Source organism: Ipomoea triloba, chromosome 9 (assembly GCF_003576645.1).
Source record: "Ipomoea triloba cultivar NCNSP0323 chromosome 9, ASM357664v1".
NCBI classification, from domain to species: Eukaryota; Viridiplantae; Streptophyta; class Magnoliopsida; order Solanales; family Convolvulaceae; genus Ipomoea; species Ipomoea triloba.
The window spans coordinates 7377122-7400067 of record NC_044924.1 but is presented as its reverse complement, the minus strand read 5'-3'; the positions used below and the strand labels follow the sequence as shown (position 1 = coordinate 7400067).

Genomic DNA, 22946 nt, shown 5'->3' with positions numbered 1-22946 from the left:
GGGTGGGGGGTTGACTTTGAGTTGTACATTTACACTGTGATCAGATCATTAGTGGCAGTGGGAAATGGGATTTGGTGATTGCTTTTTGATGTGAGTGAACTTTTATTTAAAAAAAAAAATATTTATTAATTTATTTACAGTATGCATTTTAGAATAACGTGAGATGGTAGTGGGCGGAGTGTTGTAATGCACTCTTTCGTTCAATTTGATTTGTTTATTCCAACTTTAATTAATTTAATCTCTATATTTTTTTTTGTGTCATATTAGAAAGAAAGAAAGAAAAAAAAAAAAAAAAGAAGAAGAAATAGCGACCTAAAGTTAGGCGAAATGACAGTAATGGTGTTTGGCTCATAAAGAAAGAGAAATATCTTTGACGGGAACCAAGAGATGAAAATGAAGAGACAAATGGGTTTGAGAGTCAAAAAGAAAGTGGTTTAATTGGTAAAAGGGTGAAGAATGAAATGAAGACTTTTCAAAAACTGAAATGGATCGGAGCAATGCACGGGAAGTTTTTTTGGTTAGACCATAAGTTGATCTCAACTGCAAATTTTACCGTGGACTATGCATTGAAACGACGTCATTTTTATTAATGAAAACAAACAATTGAAACGACCCATGCAACTACAGTTCTTTTTTAACAAAATTGCAGTTTCCTTTCAGCACAACTACAATATAACTGCAGTTTCATTCGATATTATATATGAACTGTAATATCAGTTACGGAGCTCCGTTACGACTAACGGTCTTTCAACACAACTACAATTTATCTTTTGAGATGAACTGTAGTATCTCGTATATGAACTGTAGTATCAGTTACGGAGCTCCGTGACTAACGGCTTTTCAACACAACTACACAACTACAATTTATCTTTTAAGATGAACTGTAGTATCCCGTATATGAACTGTAGTATCAGTTACGGAGCTCCGTTATGACTAAAATTTATCTTTTGAGATGAACTTTAGTATCAGTTACGGAGTTCCGTTATAACTAACGGCCTTTCAACACAATGAACTGAAAGTGCTAACCAGATTGATTTTTTCATACAACAGAGAGTTCGAACTCCCGACCTCTCTTAAAAAATAAGAGTACACGACTACTCATACCAACCATCCTAGTTATCACTTCCAATTGATTTGAGTGAAGGCGGACATAGCAAATAGGTATTTATGTTGCCAACCAAATTAGGCTTAGATGGAATTAGAAGGTATGTCACGCGCCAGTCACGGGGAACATTCAATGCTATGTTTCCCCCTCCTTATTTATTAGTTATTGTTGTGGGTCTCACCTCATCCACATGCACCCACCCGTGACTCCATTTTAATTCCTTAACTCCATTGGACCAAGTCAAACTCCTTTTTTTTTTCTCAATTTTTATTGAAGGTATTTTTTCTAGCACTCATTATTCCTATTTTATCCACAAAATTAAATGATTCACTTTTTAACCTTTCAAATAAGGGTGAGCATGGACATGTCACATGTGAATTCACTTAGTGCAAATAAAGGAAATAGAATATAATTTCAACAAGAATGTAATAAGAAATGAATAGACTCAAAATATTATTCTACTATTTTTTTTTTTAATACAACTGACCCTATTATATTGTAGTATCTGTTCATCCATACTTTTCTCAACCTATTGAAGCACAAAGAGTCAAATTCGATATCTCCTCCACTGAGGCTCGAACTCATGACATTTCATTTGAGGGAGGCCACTACATGCCATTTGAGCACAAGGTGCTTGGCATATTATTCTACTATTTAATCTACAATAATTATAGGAGAAATCATATTCTTGTGTTTGGTTAGACCAAAGAATAGGAAGAAAATAACACTTACATGATCAAAATACTCATATTCAAAATAAAATACACACAAATATATAACATACTCACCCACCATAAAATAACAAATACAAGTATAATAAAAATTATTGTATTATTTCAAAAGCAATTCTAAATAAAAAGAGATTGAAAAATAAAACAATACTCTGTACTCAAACTTGATTTCTCAAATTCGTAGTGTATGTGTATGTAAATATATACACAAGCTTATATAAATACACAAAATTTGAAGGAAAAAAAAAATTAACACAAGAATAGATACATATATACAAACGTATAAAAATGAATATACTATCAAATATTGTATATTCAGTACAAAAATAATATACTTTTAGTATATTAAAAATATACCTTATATTCATGGTTCACACTTCACACAGTTATGCATACTGAATGTACACTAAAAATACATTATTCGTATACTAAATGTACATTATACAAAATAATATATTTTCTCTAAATACAATGTACATTTTAATATACTAAATATACCTTATTTGATAGTACTAAATATTCATTTTTTAATAGTATGATCTACACAGCAGTGTGTACCACAGTACCAGGGCCAATCTGCTACCGAAATGCATGACACCAGTTTAAATATAATATAATTAAATTGCCATGTTTCATGAACGATTTCAGACATTGAAATTGAGGGATAAAATTTAGTTAGATAAATGCAGAAGAAGGTCACATACGTAAAGGAGTACGATTAGCTACAGATCCCTAAATAGCATCCTTGATTTCTCAAAAATAAAAATAATAAAACCAGGGTTTTTTTTTCTTCTTTTTTTTTCCGCAAAAAAGAAAAGCCAGAGTAAGATGTAGGAACTTGTACAAAGACAAGGGCATCTACACCAATGACCAATTGCAAAGGTTGGCAACAATTCCTAATAACAGACTTTGCGCAGCTTCATTTGATTCCTTTTCAAACCAAGAAAATTTTAGGTGGGTCAAGAAAAATAGTCACTAAAATCGGAAAAGGAGCACAAATTGTCAGCTGGGATCATCAGATCAGATTTGCAACCATGCAAACACTATACAATCACCACCCGCCTCCACCGCCACCACCACTGTCTGCAGACCATCCACCACCGCCACCACCAGGTTGCGACTGTGTGTTAGTCTTTTTGCCGCCACCCCACCCAGAATCATCTGAACCACCACCACCTCTGTCGTTGCCCCATCCACCGCCGCCTCCACCATCACTCGTACTTCCCCAACCGCCGCCACCGCTTCCTCCACCTCCACCACCACCCCACCCATCATCACCACCTTCCTTGGAACCCCACTTTTGGGAGCCATAATCTGAATCTTGTCTGTCATTACCATCATTGTTTCCTCTGTTATTATCATAAGATCCCCGGCCACGGCCTCGTCCACGTCCGCGACCACGACCACCAAATGGCCTGGGCACTCCACTGGGATGTCCATCTTGATTACCACCGTTTCTATAATCATTTCTCCCTGTTAAACCAGTAAAGGCAAATGTTACCCGCCAGTTTACTTTGGTTTTATTTTTCATTGTTTAGTTTATAGCCATAGCATATGACACCTTCAATTGACTAGTAGAATTCCAGAACCATTAAAATTGAGTGTTTCCACACAAGGACAGAAAAAATAAGAATGAGACAAAGAACACAAGAAACTGAATAACTGGTGGCCCAAAGGCTAGGCTTATTTGAAAGGGGATGAGGACTGAACACGACGCTGCAGGAGAGAATAAAACTCACCAAATGCAGCTCCTACTACACTTCATTATTCAGGGGAAAACACACATACATAGCAAAAAGGATACAGGAGAAAAATAACTATCGGGAAGATTAAAGAAAATCAGGAATCCCAAATTGAAATAAATTTACTGTAGTGCTGCTCTAAATAAGACAGACTAAATTAAACAGATACAAGTTCTGAGTTACCTTGTCTAGAACCTGGTGTTCTGTCATTTTGACCACCCCTCCAATCACCATCATTGGATGAACCACCCCAACCACCACCAAATCCTGATGAGCCACCAGCAGCAGGGCTCCGCATAGGCACCATTGCAGCAACTGATCGTATTGATGGTGCAGAGTCATGTGGATCATCAATATGTCTTTGGAAATATACCACAAGACGATCAAGATCCTCAAACATTCTCTTTCTGAACTTGAACCCTTTTGGATACAGACCAACATATTCATGGTGCGGATTTGAACTTCTGATATAAGTCAAGATAAAAGTACCCGGATGTTCATGAGATATACCAAAAGAATAGACAATCCTCATTGGGTTATCAGATTTTTCAATGCGAAGGAGTTCATCGACTTCCCCTTTAGTCCCCTTCCTAAACTTACGGTAGTTCAGCATTGCCTTCAGATGAGCAACTAATGGATCAACATAACGATCCATCACCTGAATTAAATACAGTGAACAAATAATATGAGATTTGGTCTTATGCTAACTGCCAAGTAAAATGAGAATTGGACTCCTGTCATTGGATTAAACAACATTAGCAACAAACAGTTAGTTGCCCTTATTGTAATTTTTATGAACCCAAACATCATCCAAATAAAGGCAAGAAGACAGTTTTAAGACCCCCACTACCAGCATTTTCATATAAAAAAGAGCATGTTTAACCTATCGAAAAATGGCTTCAGTTTGCATGGTGCAATCACCTTTTCATTTTAAAGAGCAGAATAGAGCGGTGAAATAGAGAACCTTTCTCACCTATTAGGATAGGACGACGATAGGTTAATGAAAAAGGTACACTATTAACGTTTTAACACATGAAATGCTTAATCACTCAACAAATGTGAAGGACCACTGGTTTGATTGAAGATGAAATTATGCACATTGCTCCAAATCAATCATAAAGTCAAACTACATTAAAACTTTAACAGCAAATGAAAAAGTTGAAGTTAAAAGTTATATATATATATATATATATATAAAGAGGATCTCTGAGATTAGATAGTTAAAGAGGCTTACCTCATCCAAATCCTCAAATGTGTCATCCCCTATTTTCAAAGTCTTCCCTATTCGGAGCAGACTTGTAATATCTTTGTGCTCCTTTCCACCTTCCACTATATCTTTGTGGGCATACACGCCATCATAAACCTTGAGTGTTAAAGTTAAATAAGATGGCCCACGGGAACTAGGGCGTACGATACTTTCACCAGGTTCTTTGTCACTCAGGAACTGCATAACAGGACATAAATTACTGAAAAAGCTATGGATGTTCATGAACTCCAAAGTCTAAAACCACAAGTCAAACCATTAGGTTCCCATTTTAAGGAATTCATGGTTGATTAAGATGTAAATTGAATTATATCTATCACAGACTGGAATTCAATGCCCACACTTAAACTGTTGAAGCACAAAAAGTTCTATGCTTCCCCCTCTTTTCCTAATTTTTTGCTATTTGATAAGGGTGTAAGAGCTCAAATCCAAGACCATCAGGTGCCTTGGTTGGAATGGGCTGACAACAATGCTAACCTAGCTTTTGCACCTAGAAACCAAATATTTAGTTTACAAGCGCGGAAAGTTCTAAGCAGTGCTTTCTTCTCCATCAAGGAGCACAACATTACATACATTCAATATGTAAGGTAAAAAAAATATTGGATTTTAGCAGGCAATCACATCAATGAACAAATGAGTTCAGACTCATGTAAAATAAATATATTTTTAAAAAGTGTTATTTTATTCATTTGTTTCGGAATGAGTGCATATTTGGCAGTTGGTTTCACTCCAACAAAGGAAACATTAAACAAAACACACTTTCAAACTCAATTAAAAAGCACAAAGTTAAATTCACAGAAGTATCCACGAAGGGGGATATATTGAATATGTAAATCAATTTCACACTGTAAAGTAATACCTCCATTGCTTCATCTGCTGTTATATTTTTGAAACGAGGATGAACAATCATCCTTGGCTTGAAATGCTTCTTTGCAAGCTCCTTCTCTTTGCGAGCTTTTTCTTGCTCAGTCGGTAAGCTACTGCGATCTTCATGGTAGAAAGGATCCATAATCCTATTATTTTGGAAGCGATTACCTCTCATGTCATTCTCTTTGCAACTTAAAAACACCTGGTATCTGTTCTTTTGGATTGACTTGATTCTACAAGTCAATATATCACCATCGCGTAATTTTTCAGTTAAGTCATTTATATCCCTCCAATCATCTGAAGAATCTTCCTTCATGAGTATGCCAGACAGACCAGAGTCAAGAGCACATATAGCTTTCTGAGGTTGAACCCTGCGAATGGTTGCTTGCACAATTCTTCCTTCAGATAGTGTATCCTCAGTCTCACCAGAAATCATGTAAAATTCCTCATCCTGGCTAGGCTCTACATATGGTCTTCTCCAATCCTGAAATCCTTGCATCAGCTCCAATCTTATATCATTCAGAGTTTCCTTTTTACTTATGCGCTGCTTTGCATCAGCATATTTATAAGGATCGACCCCCCTTAGTAACTGAGGTTTCTCTCTCACATGCTCAATAGCCATTTCCAGCACTTCATCATCATCATTTGTATCTTCACCAACATCTTTGAGATAAACATCTTTGGCCAATTCCTGAGCAAGACTATACGATTCTGGATGTATCCTTGTATCATCCAACAAGTCAATATATGTACTACTGTTAGAAGCATATCCACTTCGCCGCACTCGCAGGAAACCAACCGCATTGACAAACACCTTTTTACCAAGGTGATGTTCAGTCAACAGGTCCTTTCTGGTGAATATTGTTTGTTGTCTAACCAAGGATCTTTGCAGCGATGCAGCCTTTCTGGGTCCTAGTCCAGAAATAAATTGCAGAGGTGCAAATAACCACTCATGACTTATAGCCAAATTAAGATCTAGACCCACTTGGTTAGTGGCATCCACCATAATCTGTTCAATCATTCCATACTTCTCATCAGGAGTTAAAAAGTTCTCCATAGAACTCAGCTTCCAGGATAGTATCTCCCTCCCTGGTCCACATAATGTACCAACCATTGCTAAAGGATTTTGAAGGTAACGCCCAAGGGCTACAGCACGTCTCACAATACCTGAAATTTGGGAGAGAATAAATATATGCTTCAATAGGTAAGATGAATAGTGAATGCACAATGAAATTACCCGACTGTGAAGGAAGCTGATCAGCTGAAATACGGGAGTTCTCATAGAGATGAGGAAGGGTCTCATCACCATACACAATGTTCAAATTATCCATCTCATGACCAACATCTCTTGGGTTATCCTCGACCATCTTAAATATAATCTGCAAGAACAAATGGTATAAAAAGTGAGAATTTTCTTTGAAACCAAGCAGCACTCACAAAATGAGAGATCTGTATAGCAAAATTTGATAATCAGAAGGAAAGTACACTGATAAAGTATATACCAGCAATCTAATGACACTAGGCAATATGGCTTTTACATATTGTTAAAGAGTACCACATTGAAAATTAAGAGAAACATATGGGTTTATAAGGCCATGGGTTAGATTAGCTAATTGATTAGATTCAATCTTTTAGTGTTGTTTGGCCCATTTGCATTATAGCCCAGTTGGTGACCTTGGCCTAATCTTAGATTCTACGAGGTATAAAACCTGGGATATGAAGAGTTTAAATATTTAAACTGAAATGTTACATTATACCTCATAAATATCCTCCTTGAGACGTGTGCAAGACAAATTCACAGCTCCTAGTACAACAACATGAGGTTGGTGATCCATCATAAACTTTAAAAGCCTTTGCTGATCATTCTTTTTTCTCTGCTCATCATTAACATTCTGACCACGAAGGCTGAGAGACCCTGCATACAAGATATCCAGAACTTCTCCAGATGAATCCAACATCACAAAAGTGGTTGCAGGTTTTCCAGGTCCCCAACAGCATGCCATAACCCTTGGTGCAGCTTCTTCATCTGAGCTAACATCATTTTCTCTTCGCTGATATGGACCAACAGAAACTTTGTTCCATAAAAGCTGTCCATATTCCGAAAGCAACCAACTCTTTGCTCTACTAGATAACATAGATCTTGCTTCTTTCTCCATTGATGGTAAGAGAAAATTAGAAATTGCATCTTGAAGTATCAACTTCCTCTGCTCATTCCATAATTGAGCAGATTTACTCACACCATCACTAAGGTAATAATCATTGGAGTCAGACAAAAGCTTCTCCAGGACCGGTGCTGGCAGCTTTATAGTAACTTGTAAGAGTTTCTCCTCTTCAGCCTTCTGTATGAGAAGCCATTGTGCATCATCAAATCTGGAAAGTGGCTTGTCCCGTAGCCACTTCACTCCCGCAAACTGATGAAAAGGATCAATAGCTGCATTCCCATCCGGAGTAGGTGATGTTGATACTACAGCATCTGTCATATAGACAGAACGGACATATTTCCGGACACTAGGTTCACAGCTAATCTCAACTGCTGCCTAAAATAGTAACTTAAATTAGCAAGCACAACAAAAACATGCTAGGAGAGACAATTTAATAAGAGTTTTACCATGTGCCTAGCACCCTTGAGAACTGCTTGTGGTGTTTCAAACATCGCGCAGGTGAAGTTCGAAGCCATCTCCTCTGGTGTTTCCTTTGGGTCTTCCAATTCATCCATTCTCTGGGATAAAAGTTGTTTAAATGATCAACAGAAAAATAAAATAGTATTGGAAATGTTCCTTCATAGCTTCAAATCATCCAATGAGGTAATGAATATTCTAAAACACAAGTGTAGCATTTCTGGTTAACTTTAACTGCAAGAAGCTCAGCTTTTTGTTCAAATTATAGAGCCCTATGTGTCTGAATGCTTTTGTTGCAAAGTCTAAAAGGTCATTGATCATACTGCAAGGTCAGTGAAATAACTTTTGTAAGAAATATTTAATCACTAATGTCACTCATGCATAGGATAAATCATTAAATCCACCATCTAAATTATACAATTTTAAATCTATCCTACTCAAGTATATATGTATTATTAGTAAGTGCAGTTTCAGAATTAAGTATCGATATATAATACTTGGGAGCAATCCTTGCATGATTTACCATTGATTTTCACCGAAATAAATAATATAACATACATACATACACAGCACATATATGTAATTAATCTAATCCGGATAAATGGATGCTTATCCTCAATTTTCATCACAACAATGTCTTTAAAAAATTGGCATATCCACACCAAATGTAACCACAAGATACTTATCATCTTCACATTTTCAGTTTCCTAGACATTATGCAATATTAGAATTTAGAAAGTAACTTATTAGGAGACTTTAAAGGAATCTAAAGCAAAATACCATCTTTTCCAGAGATATCTGCAACCCAAATTGTTCGGAGCTGTAACCAAACTTGCTCGCGACTTCCCACAGCCCAGCCTTGCTGCAAATGCTATACTGTGATTTCCTCTTCGGCCTCTTAAATTGACCTTCATCAACACCAACTTCACCAGGGGGGAAGTGTAGGTTAAATTTTGAATCGACATCATCAACCTCCCTTTCCGACCCAGCTGCTTTGAGTGACTTAGAAATTGATTCAAAAAGCTGTTTATTCAAATTTAGCCTTGTTTCATCATATACCCTACGTGACTCCTCTTCAAAGCGTTTGTTATAGTATGACTGGAGAGCACTCTTCCGCTTCTGAAGAAGAAGCCACTTTCTGTCTAAATCCTGGATTGCCCAAAGCACCTGCAATACAATCTCCTTAAGAACTCTATGCTTTGTAATTATATTAATAAAAAAGCATTAAATACATCGGTCATGGCAAAATGTCTACCTTGTGCCAATTTAGCACTGGTTTTTTGTCAGAGTTATTCTCAAGAGCATCAACTTCGCCCTGGTCTGGATCCTTAAGTAACGTCATGCATTCCTCCTTCCGGTACATAGCAATAAATGGTATCTACAGAGTATTGAAAATTATTTTTAAATGGAAAATTCATAAAAAAATAAATAAATAAAAGTTCCCACTGATTCAGAATAAGTACTCACATCCAACTTCTGCACATGCATTAAATCCAAAAACCTCATAATATCATCTTTGTCGATTGGAAGTTCATTTCCTTCTTCACTTGTCCCTGTCTCCCGCTTGTTAAATGGGGGCACAAACCGGAGTTGATTGTAGATCCAGTTAGTCTCCTCACTTATACTCATCTCATCCGTAGGTGGACCAGTGCTTTCCTCAGATAACTAAAAGAGAATGATCATATGATATATCACTCAAAAAATGGGAAATAGGAAGCAAAATCTGGCATTCCTAACCCAAATGAAAGAGAGAGGAAAAAAACAAAGCAAAAAAAAACAAAAAGAAAAAACAAAAAAAAAAAAAAACAAACAAACAAACAAAAGAAAACACTTTTTAAGTTGCTCAAACCTGCATTCTTTCTGGGATATCTATCTCGCGAATCTTCTCATCCTTCTCAGTCATATATTTCTCAGAAAGAATAATCGGCTCAAATTCATCTTCAAGCCTCCTTTCCCTCCACTCACCACCTTCATCATAATGGCCCATCTTTGCCAATCCTTGTTTGCGAAGCCTTAAGAGCTCATCAACATCACCAAATATGTCATGGGCTTCCTGAAGTGCGGTGGATGAAACTCCTGGGGCCTGTCTGGATTTCTTTTTATTCATTTTCTTCCTTCTGCAGAAAATTTGGCAATAAGCAACAGAAGCATAGATAACAAAAAGAACCCCTTCAAACAACAGTAGTATATGATATACTGTATACCTCACGGGTGCACCATGCTCGTCAACTTCTTCTTCATCAACAATGAAATCAGCCATTTCATCTTCTTCACCAATATCTGCATCCTCCTCTTCTTCCTCTGGCTGCTCCTCCTCAGCAATATCCTCAAGTGGTTGCCCTGCAAGCAATTCAGCATATTCTCAATAACAAACTAAGCAAACAAGATGACTATTTACTTGTTTAAAGAACAGTTGGATGATATTTACCTTCGTCATCACCAAATAAACTGTGCTTGAGCTTCTCCTCAGCTGTACGGCCACGCTTGCCAGATTCATCAAAATCCTCCTCCTCAGGAAAATCGGAATGCCCTTCCTCATCCCGTCGAGCTTTTTTCAGCCGCTTGAATTTTTTGCTCTCCTGATCAATATGAACCAATAATTGGAATAAAGCAACAACATTGTACAAAATGATACACCAACACATTAACTCCATAAATGGGAATGAAGAAGTGCAAAACAGGAAACTCACAAGTTTTGGGCGATGAACTGATATGTTGCTTTCTTGCAGAAGTTCGTAATCGTCTTCATCAAGCTCGTAATTCCTCTCAGACTCCCTATAAAACCAGTAAACAAGGTACCATTTAGGAGTAAGCATTCGACACAAACTCATAGATGAGGACTGTGTCACATAAGAAAAGCTCACCTTTTCTTCCTTTTCTTCTTCTTGTGTCTATCTTCATCACTGTCAGCTCTATCTTCCTCCTCCTCCTCTTCCTCTTCATCAACATCATCTACTATAAATCCATCCTTCTCATACTCATCTTGCCCTTCTTCTGTCAGGCCCCAAAAATTGACCAAAATTGTTCAGTTGTATTAAATTTGCATCACTTGTAAATAAAGTTACAAAAAAAAAATGTTATCCTTCAAGTAACAGTATGATGCTCAAGTAAAATACATTTGGCATTCATTTACAAGTCTTTTTTAAATGGCTCATAAATATTTCCCCAGTTATGATTATCTATTTATCTGATTTTACAACACAATGCATTGAAAGAAGTGAATTTCCTGATGTATGTGAACATCTTTGGTTGCCCTAGTAAAGCCTTAAACCCATATTAGCTGGTAACCAAACATCAAATGTGCAGATAAATAAAGATAACAACTGCGTTCCACGAATGCATGCAGCTAAACCCCACAAGTTTTCAAAACAAAAGTCGCATTTATTTCAAACAGAAAAAAAAGTCCCAAATTTTCAACCACACAAAGCCTAATCACAGGGAAGGGGCAGCAGAGTTTTAAAAAAAAAAAAAAAAAAAAAAAAAAAAAAAACCCAAATCCTTCGGACTTAAGCAAACACGGAGCGGGGAAACGAAAATGAAATTGGCCAATACCATCTTCGTCCTCTTCTTCCTCGTCATCGTCGCGCTCGTCCACTCCCTCCCCGTCTGCCGGCTCTTCGTCGCGCTCCTCTTCCTCAACTCCAACCTCATCTGCAATTAACTTTAATCAAAACCGACAGCTCGCATATACGCGTGTATACCAGATATGTATATAATGGAAGTCGAGAAATAACCCTCGTCGTCGGAGATCACGTTGTTCCCAGCCATTTCCGACGAAATACGAAGCCGAAGCTTAGGGCTACGCGAACAGAACAAAAACCCTAGAAATTTCACACGCTAACTGTGATGAAAGTTTGGAAAACCTAAGATCAGGCTCGGACTGCCTTTGCCCGCTCCCTGATTCCTTACTGCCACTACCACGAGTAAGACTGAAAAATGCTCTGATGTCCCCGGTCTGTTTTAGATATTTGGTATTTATAATTGAATCCAAATTAGCTCATATTATTTTTGTAAACTTTTTTAGATGAACATTCATGCTTTCTCATCAATTAAATTATTATCATAATTGACTTTGTGGGCTAGTGGCACGAAATTACATTTGAATTTTAGTGGAGTCAATATTGACTCTTTATAATTCAGTGTGTTGAGAAATAGTTATGAACACATACTACATTGTAACATAATCAATAGTACAAAAAAAAATAGATAATATTTTTTACAAATTTGGTACTTTCTCGTTAAATAAATTTTTAGAATGATATTTTCAAAGAATGTATTGATGAAAATAATTTTGCAAGGAAATTAATTAGCATATTTGATGATACTCTTGAAATATAAGAATTAGCTTTCCTATAAGATTAGTTAAGATGTTTTGTGTACTCAAAAAAAAATTAAGATGTTTTGTTCATTTAAGGTTTGCTATGATTTTTTTAATTATTTCAAATATATATCATTGCTATATACAAGTGTTAAACAACTAAAAAAACATAATGGATAATTGAGAGTTTAATAAATCATATACCAAAAAATTATAGTATGCAACAAAAATATTTAAAATTCAAGACACTATGTATGTAAAAAATAAAAATAAAAAAAATATGTTGAGAGTGATACATTTTTTTCAATAAATAGTGTTATTATCCTTCATAATGGTGGGAGAGACGAATTTATTATATTTATAAGAGACTTTTAACCTGATGTCAAAACTAATAAATACGTAATTGAATAAATTTTGTAGATCCTCCGTTAGTCGGAAAAAAAAAAACAAAAACAAAAAACTCGCCTAGGTGATATTGCACCAAACTCAATAACAATTTGTTCACATTTTAAAATTTGTACTAATTAAGTACATGCTCTATTAAAAAATGAAACTATAAAATGAGTTTATAAAAGAAAAAAAAATATGAATAAATAAAGTTACCAATATTAACCACGAATGAATAAAGATAACATTGAGAAAGCTTATGATATAGTTAAAAAAAAAAAAAAAAACAACAACAAATCTAATATGACATAATACACCGAGAAGTATTAAAAAAAAAATAAAAATTAGAAGACAATTGTAATGGAAAACTTGAATATGTCTGTTTCTTGTTTGCGCGATATGTGAATCGTATCACGCATTTAATTGCTTGGGAGGCAGTTTATTTGTCAAGTCATGTCATTTCTCCTTTTTTATTTATTGAAACTTTGTATCGAGACGTTTCTTATTAATTTTTTAATTATTTGTCTTTCAACAAAAGTGTAATACTAATTTTTTAGTTATACTTTATTTGTCTTGTCCAAAAATTTCATATATTGATATAAGCACATATATGTAAAAAAGTTACTGAGTATTTTTATAATTTATAGACTAATTAAGATGATGGTATGAGTCAAAAGTAGTTTAAATTTGTTCATAAGCTTTACTTGAGTCAACTAAAGTTTATACTACTATAGTATCATGATATACTCATTCGCAACACAAGTAATGCATTGACTCATAATATCATGTAAACCAACATTTAATAACTTATACAAATAAATACTAATTATTATTTTACAAAATAAAGGGCTCGAATCAATCCCCTTTCACATGGGGTGCAACCGGGTGCCACTAGACCACAAGGTCATTGGCACAAAATAAAATTTATTCAATCATAAACGAAGTATTGGGAGCAAGAAAGCCTCACAAATCATACAAAAAGACCGTATGAATAGATTCCGACAAAGACTAAAAAACAAATAGCGAAGGCATAAAACAACCAATACCCGACAAAGCTAAAGCATATACAACAATATTGGCTTCAAGGTAAACATGAACGATGGAAAGGGACCAAGAGGCAACCAAGTCATTAACCCGAGCCACAGTTTGATGCACAAATCATGGAATCAGAAATAAGGCATATTGAATGAATTTGACAATACGAGATGAACCCACTTAAATGAATGTCGCTTGATTAGCCAATAAATCACATCAACGCACAAGTAAACTCCCGTGCTAACACATCAGCTTCCAGCGCAAAAAAAAAAAAAAAAAAAAAAAAAAGGTAGAAGAGAAGCTACTATTTAAGAGTCACGACCAACGAGCGTGTGTAATAGCGAAGGCATCACCCCCCACATGTACCATACAAGAAAAAAAAAACATCATTGTTAAGTTTAAGCACTCCCTGTGGCGACATAAGCCATTTAAGCCAAGACAGTCTCCGTCGTATCAGGAGAGCAAAATTAGTGACTAAACACTTAATGAAAAAAAAAAAAAAAACCCACTGCAAATTTTGTTGGTCAATAAAAAAGAAAAGAACTATTACGACCTGTTTGGTTTGCGAAAAATATTTGAGGGAAAAAGAAATTGAAATTCCATGTTAAATGAATTATCGGGAAGATCAATTACATTGTTTTGCTGATAGAAAATAAATTATTGAGAATATTAATTCCATTGTTTGGTTAAGTTTAAAATTGTAAGAAATAATGAGTATAAAAACAATTATACTCTTACACAATTATACTTTTTTAACTACCATTGTTATTATTATTGTGTAAGGTTATAATTGTCTTTATACTCATATTCATTACAATTTCAAATCAAACCAAATAATAATTTTATATTAGTAGTATAATTTATTTTCCACCAACCAAAATATATTTTCCTTAAAATTTCAATTCAATTTCCCTTTAAATATTTTATAGTGAACCAAACAAAATATTCATGAATCGAACAAAAGAAAAATCAATTTCCCTCAAATTTACAAAAAACATTTTCCAGTTAACCAAACATAATTTTACTAAACTTGGAATCTCGGATTTTGTTTAATTGTCCTCCTCCTGTATTGGCCGCTCGCATCGTCTCTCTTACCGCTAGGGTTTTAGGAGCCATTGTTTCTGTGAGCTGCTCACGATCAACTATCCCCAAAAATGACTGCTCAATCGCAAGAAGAGGTCCTGGCTGCTCATCTCGAACAGCAGAAGATCGAGGTAAAATCTATCTACACGCATGTAATTATGTATGGACGAAGCAACTAAATAGACTGTATTTATACATTTTCGAACTCGATTGAATCCTGTCGTTTCCACTAGTAATCAAATAATGATCCGTTGAGTTGACTATAGTACTTGGGCAGTTTAACTGTGAAATGTGAATTGAAGCTCATTTGATTTGATTTTCAACCTGTTCTTTTTATTTTTACTTCTGTTTCCACACTGCAAGCACTTACATGTTCGGCATGAAGTAGTGAGGTCCATTTTGAATTTGTGAATGTAAATTAAAGCGAACAGAAACTCTCTTTTAGAAACTGTTGCTATTTGAATTGAAGACTTGAATATTTTGAGATTATTAGGACTAGTTGCTTCATGAACCCATCAAACAATATATGTGGGTGTTGGAAATTCAATCCTTGGAGCTGGTTGGTAAATGCTTTGAGTAACAAATACAAGGATGCTCAAAGTTCGGTATCTTTTGGAACCAAAAAATGTAGATGAAGTTCTAATATTTTGTAAAAATAAAGAGCAAGAATTAGTTTTCTTGAGGAATCTGGGCTTCCCTTGAATAGAGGGAAATGAGAGGGGAAAGGAGGAGAAAAAGGATCAGTCACTATTGTATTTCCTCTTTTACTTTGTGTGTCTCTCCTACTTATCAAACGTTATGTAAAAAATGCATGACTCCTGCAGTCTGAGGAGCCAGTTATTGAGGATGATGATGATGATGAAGACGACGATGATGATGAAGGTGATGAAAAAGATGAAGATGAAGGTAAGGGTCTTTAGCAGCTTTGCGTTATCTTGTTCTACTGATTGATGATATTGATAGATTTATATGGCCTTTCTGTTTTAGTTTCTATTCAGCTGTAATTTGTAAACCACATTGACTTGTGGCAACCTTTGGTCAAAGTCAATATAGTGCCGCATTCTCTGTAGTGTTGTCACACAGCTGCCCGCCTAGAAGAGCCACTCGCTTTGTAGTGTTGTCACGCCCGCTGGCCGGGCTGGCCGGTCGAATCTAGTTTTTTGTTAGTTTAATTTGAATTATAAACTGAGAATAAAATCTCCCTTTTAGATGATTATGTTTGGCTATTTTCTTAGAGGTAATTTCTTTAGCTTGAGTACAGTTTTACATCAGTTCATTTTTCATTAACTATGACTATGGTTTTTGCCTAGGGATGGTTTCAGTTTGGCTCTTGAGTTCTCTGACAACTGCATGGACCTCTCTATTAAAGGAACACATCAATTTTATTTATTTCTTTATCCCTCTTACTGTAAACAATAAATTGCAAAACCACGAGCATACTTAATCTTTTCATTTAAAGATCAAGGATTCATAGTAGGATGCTTCTTAAGCTTTATTCCTAGCAAACTCAAGGTTGTTGAAGCTTTCTTCAATTTAGTCAGGAAGCTTAAAGTCTTTCCCCCACACTCCATGATTCAGTCCATTTTTCCATTTCTAGAATCTAGAGTGAAACTGAGACACAAAGTATAAGATTCTTCCATGTTCCAACTATGATGTATTGATATTGGGTTTGGCAAACACCTGATTTAGGCAAAGTGTTTGGATATGGGGGAATTACAAACATGCTTTAGGTAATTCACACATGTATATTACCTGATCTCCTTTTTAAAAACTTCCCTGGTATGACCGGGTTTGGGAGTTCATAGTGCTTGTAATTAGGTTGAATATGTGGTGATTGGGTATATAGTTCTAATGCCCCTTAATTTTGGCAGAACATGGAGATGGTAGTGGTAGGTCAAAGCAGAGCAGGAGTGAGAAGAAGAGTCGTAAAGCTATGCTAAAGCTGGGAATGAAGCCTATCCTTGGTGTCAGTCGGGTCACTGTCAAGAAGAGCAAGAATGTATGTTAAATTTTACAATTACTCCATAAGATTTCTTAATATACTTACTTCAGTGACATTTTTTTGATGTGGTTATTCATTCATTCTGCTTCATTTAACTCTTCAGATACTATTCATCATCTCAAAACCGGATGTTTTCAAGAGCCCCAACTCAGACACCTACGTTATTTTTGGTGAGGCTAAGATTGAGGATTTAAGCTCACAGCTGCAAACTCAAGCTGCTGAACAGTTCAAGGCGCCTAATATTAGCGACGTCATATCAAAGCCCGAGCCATCAACTGCAGCTCAAGATGATGAGGATGATGTAGATGAGACCGGTGTAGAACCCAAGGATATAGAGTTGGTGATGACCCAAGCTGGGGTTTCCCGGGCTAAGGCTGTCAAAGCTCTAAAGGCTGCGGACGGGGATATCGTCTCTGCCATTATGGAACTTACAAACTAGAAAACCATCTCTTTGATTTCCATATCTTTCGAGAATCATTTTCATTAATGTGCAATATTGTCCTTCAACTTAAGAGATTTGGATACTTCTCGTCAGTGTCTGATACACGGAGCATCAATTATGTATGAATCTCACATTCTGCACTGTGCGTATGTAATAGAGTGGAGGTTTTAGTATCATTATAAAATGGGATTATGGTTTCTCTTTGATGATGTAAATTATCCCCGGCTAGATGGGCCTTAACAGCGTGCTTATGGGAATGGAATAAGGAGCGAGTGAAGAGAATTTGAAGCATGTGTTCCATCTCAACTAAAAGCCTTAGCTGATGGTTGAATTGCACATTTCTGTTTATATATTATATATATGCTTCACAAGTGCTTTTTTATTGACGTGGAGATTTGAACTGATAACCTGGGTTGGCCTCTCAACTAAAAATCTAAGTTGATAATTAGATTGTACATTTATGTTTATACATTATATAAATGTCCAAAGTCTAAGTTGATAATTAGATTGTACATTTATGTTTATATATTATATAAATGTCCAAAAAGAAATGAAGAAGAAAGAAAGATACAGAGGTTTCATTTCAAGACAAATACTAAAGAAATTTTGTCTCATTTCAACAAAGGGTGACAAGAAGAATCAGTTGAGTTTATCTAGACACTGGGAAGTGTCTTGTATAAAACAAGTTAAGTAGATATCAATATATACCAACAAATCAAAACATTGGTGTTAACTGCAAATGAACACAAATAATTGGCTTAGTATTTGAGGAAACCATGGTTTTTTCCATCATGTCTTGTGATATTTGAAGTGGACAAATTTAAAAAAAAAAACATAGAACAAGAGATGCCTAGTTGTTTTCAAAATATAATAGAAATCATTGCACCTGACACTTCTATATATGCTCTCTGCAGAACACTGGTCCCTCCCATATCTAAAATTGCAGACTCATTACAATGCTTTCTCGGGCGCTTCTCCCTTCCCAGTATCATTCCTTTTCTGCCATAAACTCTCGAGTTTCATTACTTTTTTTATTGGTATAGATGCAATTTTAGTCATGATGATCACTGTATATACAAAGCTTTGATTCTTATTCTGTCATTCATTAACAGAAACCAGCAGAATGGCATACAGAAGGTGCTGATCGTCCTAGACGCCTCTCTGGAACGAAACGCTGATGGAATCATAGCTGCAATACGCAGCCTGCCACTTAAGCAAGGCGACCGTGTTTTGCAGCTTGGAGTCATTCAGCCTTTCAGGACTGATAATACTTCTCCACCATGCATAGGATGCATAGCAGAAAGTAAGTAAAATCTGCCCAAAAACGAAAGAAAATGAAAGAATTTTCCTTTGATCATGACTCTAATCTTTAGAGCTTTTATATTTGATGCATGTGAAATCAAGGTTACTGATGAAAAAGTGTGTATAAACAGATACTACACTGTAACAGAGTCAATAGTACTAAAAAAAAAAGGTTACTAATGAGTGTTTGTCTTCTACTATCGTGATTTTCAGTAGTACGAAAGACCAAACTGCATTCAAGCGCGACAATTAGCATGAGGAAGAAGCACCTCGAGCAAGAGGCTCGGAAGAAGAAAAAGGAGTACTTGAGCAATCCCAAGATTGCAGATTTGATTAAGCAGCTTCAAATGCAGCAGGTCAAATATTCTCAACCGCTTTCATCTTTGGCCCTGCTTGGTAAAATAGTTAGCTTATCAGCCAATTTTGATATGTAGTTTTTATTATACACATTCTAGATCAAGTTTGATATAGAAGTCGAAGCTGATTCACTGAACGAGACTACTATAAGAGTGGCTAAGAGTCTTGGGGCAACATGTGTTATTCTTGACAGGTATTCATTCTATTCGCCTTTCTAACAAGTAAATGAAAAACATGAAGAAGAAGAAGAAGAAGAAGAAGATATATACGGAGTAATATTTAAGATAAAAGTAAGCAGGTTTAGGCTGGCAACTTGGTTATGTCTCTAAGTTTCAATTTTGATACTGGCTAGGAATATGAAGAAAGACCGGAAATACTTTCTGGATAATCTATCCTCTTGTGGGATACTAAGGATTAAGCATGATAACAACATTGAGACGATCCGAGGACCAAAGATGGTTGATGCACATGATAAGACAGTCCAAGGATTAAAGATGTCCGAAGATGCTGAGAAAGCCTTGAAAAGAGGACAGTGCATCCATGGGTCTAATGAAGGTATGTGTTACTGATGTTTTATGTCTTTTTTTTTACATACTGCATTGGTATCCACATCCCACGGGATAAGACTAATCATAAAAATGTGTAGGTGAAGTTCTAGAAGATTTATTCGAGAGTTCAACTTGCTCATTGTGCAACAACAGACTTCTGATGACTAGACCAACAGTCGAATTTACTTATGCTGATCTGCACCTCGCAACCAGTGGCTTTTCCCCGCAGAATTTATTGGCAAATCATGGCAGCCAAATCTACATAGGAGCACTGAACGATGGACATAGGATTGTGGTTATTAAGCATCCTTCTGTAAACATTTCAGAGAACGAATTTAAATCGCAGGCTCAGATGCTTGGAAACGTGAGACATCAGAACGTTGCCACGCTGCTAGGTTGGTGCTCAGAAGGACAACATAGGCTGCTGGTCTATCAGTATGTCTGCAACGGTTCGTTAAACAGACATCTGCAAGGTAAAAAAAAAATCACTACATCACTCAGTAGAAACTTCAGCTAAGACTGTGTTTGGAAAGCAAGAAAATGACTGTCATTTTCCAGAAAATAGGTTCATTTCTAGTGTTTCTGGAAAACAGTCTTTGTGTGTTTGGTTTCTGGAAAATGAGTAGAATTGTATAATTATATATATATGTATACACATATCTGCTGTAGATAAAAGTAGCAGCTTGTCGTGGGAAAGAAGAATGAAAATAGCATTGGGAGCTGCCAAGGGGTTACAGTATCTGCACAAGAAAAACATTTATGCAAATATGAAGCCAAAGAACATTCTGATAAACCATGATCATCATCCATTGGTAATAGATTCTTTTGTGTTTTTCTTGAGGAAAACTTTATTATATATCCAGATATCTGACAAAATCTTTGGCTTTGTGCAAATTAGCTGGTGAATTTTGGGCTTGCAAGAAACCTGTATGAGGGCCTGGATTACTCATATGACTCAAGGGTGATCAAGACACTAGAATACATAGCACCGGACTATGAAGAAAACGGTGCAGATATAAGCAAGACAGATGTTTATTCCTTCGGGGTAGTCCTCCTAGAGCTGATCACGGGCCGAAAGACCCTAGAGGAGACAAATGGACAAAGCTACCTGAGATGGGTAACATACTAACATGTTGTTTTTACATTCCTTAAAAAAATTTGATCAAACTTCCTCAGTCTATTCTCAGTTTTGATGTTTTTTCCACAGGCAAGGCCACTTCTGAAGAAGAAAATGTACCCTAGCTTGGTTGATCCAGCCTTAAACGGCTCCCACGACTTGCATCAACTATACGGGATGATCCGTTTGGCCCAGAAATGCGTTAGCTTGGAGGCCGAAAGACGACCATCCATAGATAAGGTACATACAATCCAGGTCCCAGTATGACTGGTTGGATACACTTTTTTTTTTTTAAAGTACTACTGACTCTGTTACAATGTAGTATCTGTTCGTAAACACTTTCTCAACCTACTGAAAAATGACAATTTCATTACAGGTGGTGATGGATTTGGAGTGCATCATTCATGGCTGCAGCCTTAAAGACCATTCGCCCACCGATTCTGAGTGGATGGAACTAGTTAAAAGGAGGTAGCCTCAGACAGGTATATATGGAGAATCTGCATTATTCAGATTCCCAGGCCACCCAAGAATCTGTGCTGTTGTATTCTTGTTCTTTCTTTCCTAGTATCCTATGAAGACAATGTTGTATGACATATCATATGATCATATATGGGAACTCCTGTAGAGGTGTTCAGAAAAGAACTTCAATTTTGGGCTATAGCATTACAGTGTGTTGTAAAAACTTATTATCCTCTGAATATACATAGTGCATATAATAAGAAAGGTTTCTGCCTTCCTGAAATGGGAGGCAACAGTTGTGAGAATCAACTCCAAGAAAGTGCATGATCAATCATTCAATCTCAATCCTATAATTATATAGTATAGCATTGAAAAATTTCTCATTTTGTATGTATTGGCAATCATGGGGCCATATTATCAAATAATATGCATTCAATACACAAATAATTTACTTTTAATATATTAAAAATGTACATTGTATTCAAGAAAAGTACATTATTTGAGTACTGAAATTATATTATTTTGTATAATACACTATCAATCTATCATCCAATCTAAATATCTAATCAATAAGAAGCATATGCGAGATTGACAACTATCACTATATGGTGGGAACGCCCTAGTGCCCTAACACATACCCTCTCCTCCAATCAGGATTCACAACGTAATGTGAACCATAGTGCATGTGTATGTCAGTATGTGCTTTATGTTGTGAGTTTTTGTGTATTGTGTTCTTGTACTTTAAAAGTATGGATTTTGTATTCAAAACAAATTAGTAATTGTGCCTTATGTTATGAATTTATGTGTCTTGTGTTTTGAAATTTTGTGTCTATGAACATAAATTATGTACCTAAATCAAATTTAAAAAAAAGTAAATATATGACATATTGACATGTATATGTGTTTTGTGTTTTAATTTTTTGTCTCTTGTGTTATAAATTACCCCTCTCCTCCCTCTAAGTATAGCGGTCACAATGGGCTGAAAAGTTTGCCGATTTGGCAGGCCGCCCGCCTAGCCTTAGACCTGCGGGTCAGGATTTTTTTTTTTTAAATTTTTTTTAAATTTTAAATTTAATTAAAATTAATAATTTGTATTAAAAAGTTAATAAGTGCACACTAAAATAATTTAAAAATAATGCATTAATCTATAAGTCAATAACAAATTATTTATGCTATGTAACATAAACATAAATTAGTCCGTCAATTTGGCAGGCCATAAAATATCCTGCCCTTTTTGCAAACGGGATGAGGGGTTGTTATCAATCATTATTGTGTGGACCATACTATTAAATAATGCACATTCAATATAAAAAGAATGTACATTCAGTATAAAATAATGTACATTATATTCAGGGGATGAACATTATTTGTGTACTGAATGTACATTATTTTTATAAATGTACTAAATGTACATTATTTTTGTACTGAATGTACATTATTTTTATAGTATAAAAATAATGTACATTCAGTACAAAAACAATGTACATTTAGTACATTAAAAATGCACATTTGATTATGGTCCACGTAGCTGTGTGGACCATGGTCCACACAATAATTTGCCGGGTTGTT

General features: G+C 35.7%; 3 protein-coding genes across 3 annotated transcripts; 2 read left to right on the top strand and 1 right to left on the bottom strand.

The window, feature by feature from the left end:
• Positions 1-2466: 2466 nt before the first annotated feature.
• On the bottom strand, positions 2467-12271 carry LOC116030731 (transcription elongation factor SPT6 homolog). Its single transcript, XM_031273051.1, has 17 exons — positions 12062-12271; positions 11880-11978; positions 11192-11321; positions 11018-11102; positions 10756-10906; positions 10532-10667; positions 10177-10444; positions 9795-9992; positions 9583-9705; positions 9108-9494; positions 8318-8428; positions 7467-8246; positions 6947-7088; positions 5702-6876; positions 4813-5022; positions 3762-4236; positions 2467-3309 (listed from the first exon to the last, which is right to left on the bottom strand). The coding sequence occupies exons 1-17, from the start codon at positions 12093-12095 to the stop codon at positions 2888-2890; spliced, it is 4926 nt and encodes a 1641-aa protein (XP_031128911.1). The 5' UTR covers positions 12096-12271; the 3' UTR covers positions 2467-2887.
• A 2841-nt stretch (positions 12272-15112) lies between these two features.
• On the top strand, positions 15113-17885 carry LOC116030892 (nascent polypeptide-associated complex subunit alpha-like protein). Its single transcript, XM_031273256.1, has 4 exons — positions 15113-15281; positions 15975-16056; positions 17022-17149; positions 17256-17885. The coding sequence occupies exons 1-4, from the start codon at positions 15222-15224 to the stop codon at positions 17589-17591; spliced, it is 606 nt and encodes a 201-aa protein (XP_031129116.1). The 5' UTR covers positions 15113-15221; the 3' UTR covers positions 17592-17885.
• Positions 17886-18550: 665 nt separating this feature from the next.
• On the top strand, positions 18551-21390 carry LOC116029504 (probable serine/threonine-protein kinase PBL23). The gene is made up of 10 exons (XM_031271556.1): positions 18551-18579; positions 18707-18897; positions 19110-19252; positions 19352-19446; positions 19606-19808; positions 19900-20274; positions 20471-20613; positions 20700-20918; positions 21009-21158; positions 21295-21390. Exons 1-10 carry the CDS (start codon positions 18551-18553, stop codon positions 21388-21390), a joined length of 1644 nt encoding a protein of 547 aa, XP_031127416.1.
• The last annotated feature ends 1556 nt before the right edge of the window (positions 21391-22946 follow it).

What these genes read in the sequence shown, in the direction of transcription:
- LOC116029504 (XM_031271556.1), top strand. Translation starts at nt 18,551, where the DNA reads ATGCTTTCTCGGGCGCTTCTCCCTTCCCA. An exon ending in AGCAGCTTCAAATGCAGCAG is followed by an intron (nt 19,253 to 19,351) that starts GTCAAATATTCT and finishes TACACATTCTAG; the next exon opens with ATCAAGTTTGATATAGAAGT. An exon ending in GACGACCATCCATAGATAAG is followed by an intron (nt 21,159 to 21,294) that starts GTACATACAATC and finishes ATTTCATTACAG; the next exon opens with GTGGTGATGGATTTGGAGTG.
- LOC116030892 (XM_031273256.1), top strand. Translation starts at nt 15,222, where the DNA reads ATGACTGCTCAATCGCAAGAAGAGGTCCTGGCTGCTCATCTCGAACAG. An exon ending in TCGAACAGCAGAAGATCGAG is followed by an intron (nt 15,282 to 15,974) that starts GTAAAATCTATC and finishes TGACTCCTGCAG; the next exon opens with TCTGAGGAGCCAGTTATTGA. An exon ending in TGAAAAAGATGAAGATGAAG is followed by an intron (nt 16,057 to 17,021) that starts GTAAGGGTCTTT and finishes TAATTTTGGCAG; the next exon opens with AACATGGAGATGGTAGTGGT.
- LOC116030731 (XM_031273051.1), bottom strand. Translation starts at nt 12,095, where the DNA reads ATGGCTGGGAACAACGTGATCTCCGACGACGAGG. An exon ending in CAGCAGATGAAGCAATGGAG is followed by an intron (nt 5,023 to 5,701) that starts GTATTACTTTAC and finishes CCTGTTATGCAG; the next exon opens with TTCCTGAGTGACAAAGAACC. An exon ending in CATTTGAGGATTTGGATGAG is followed by an intron (nt 4,237 to 4,812) that starts GTAAGCCTCTTT and finishes TATTTAATTCAG; the next exon opens with GTGATGGATCGTTATGTTGA.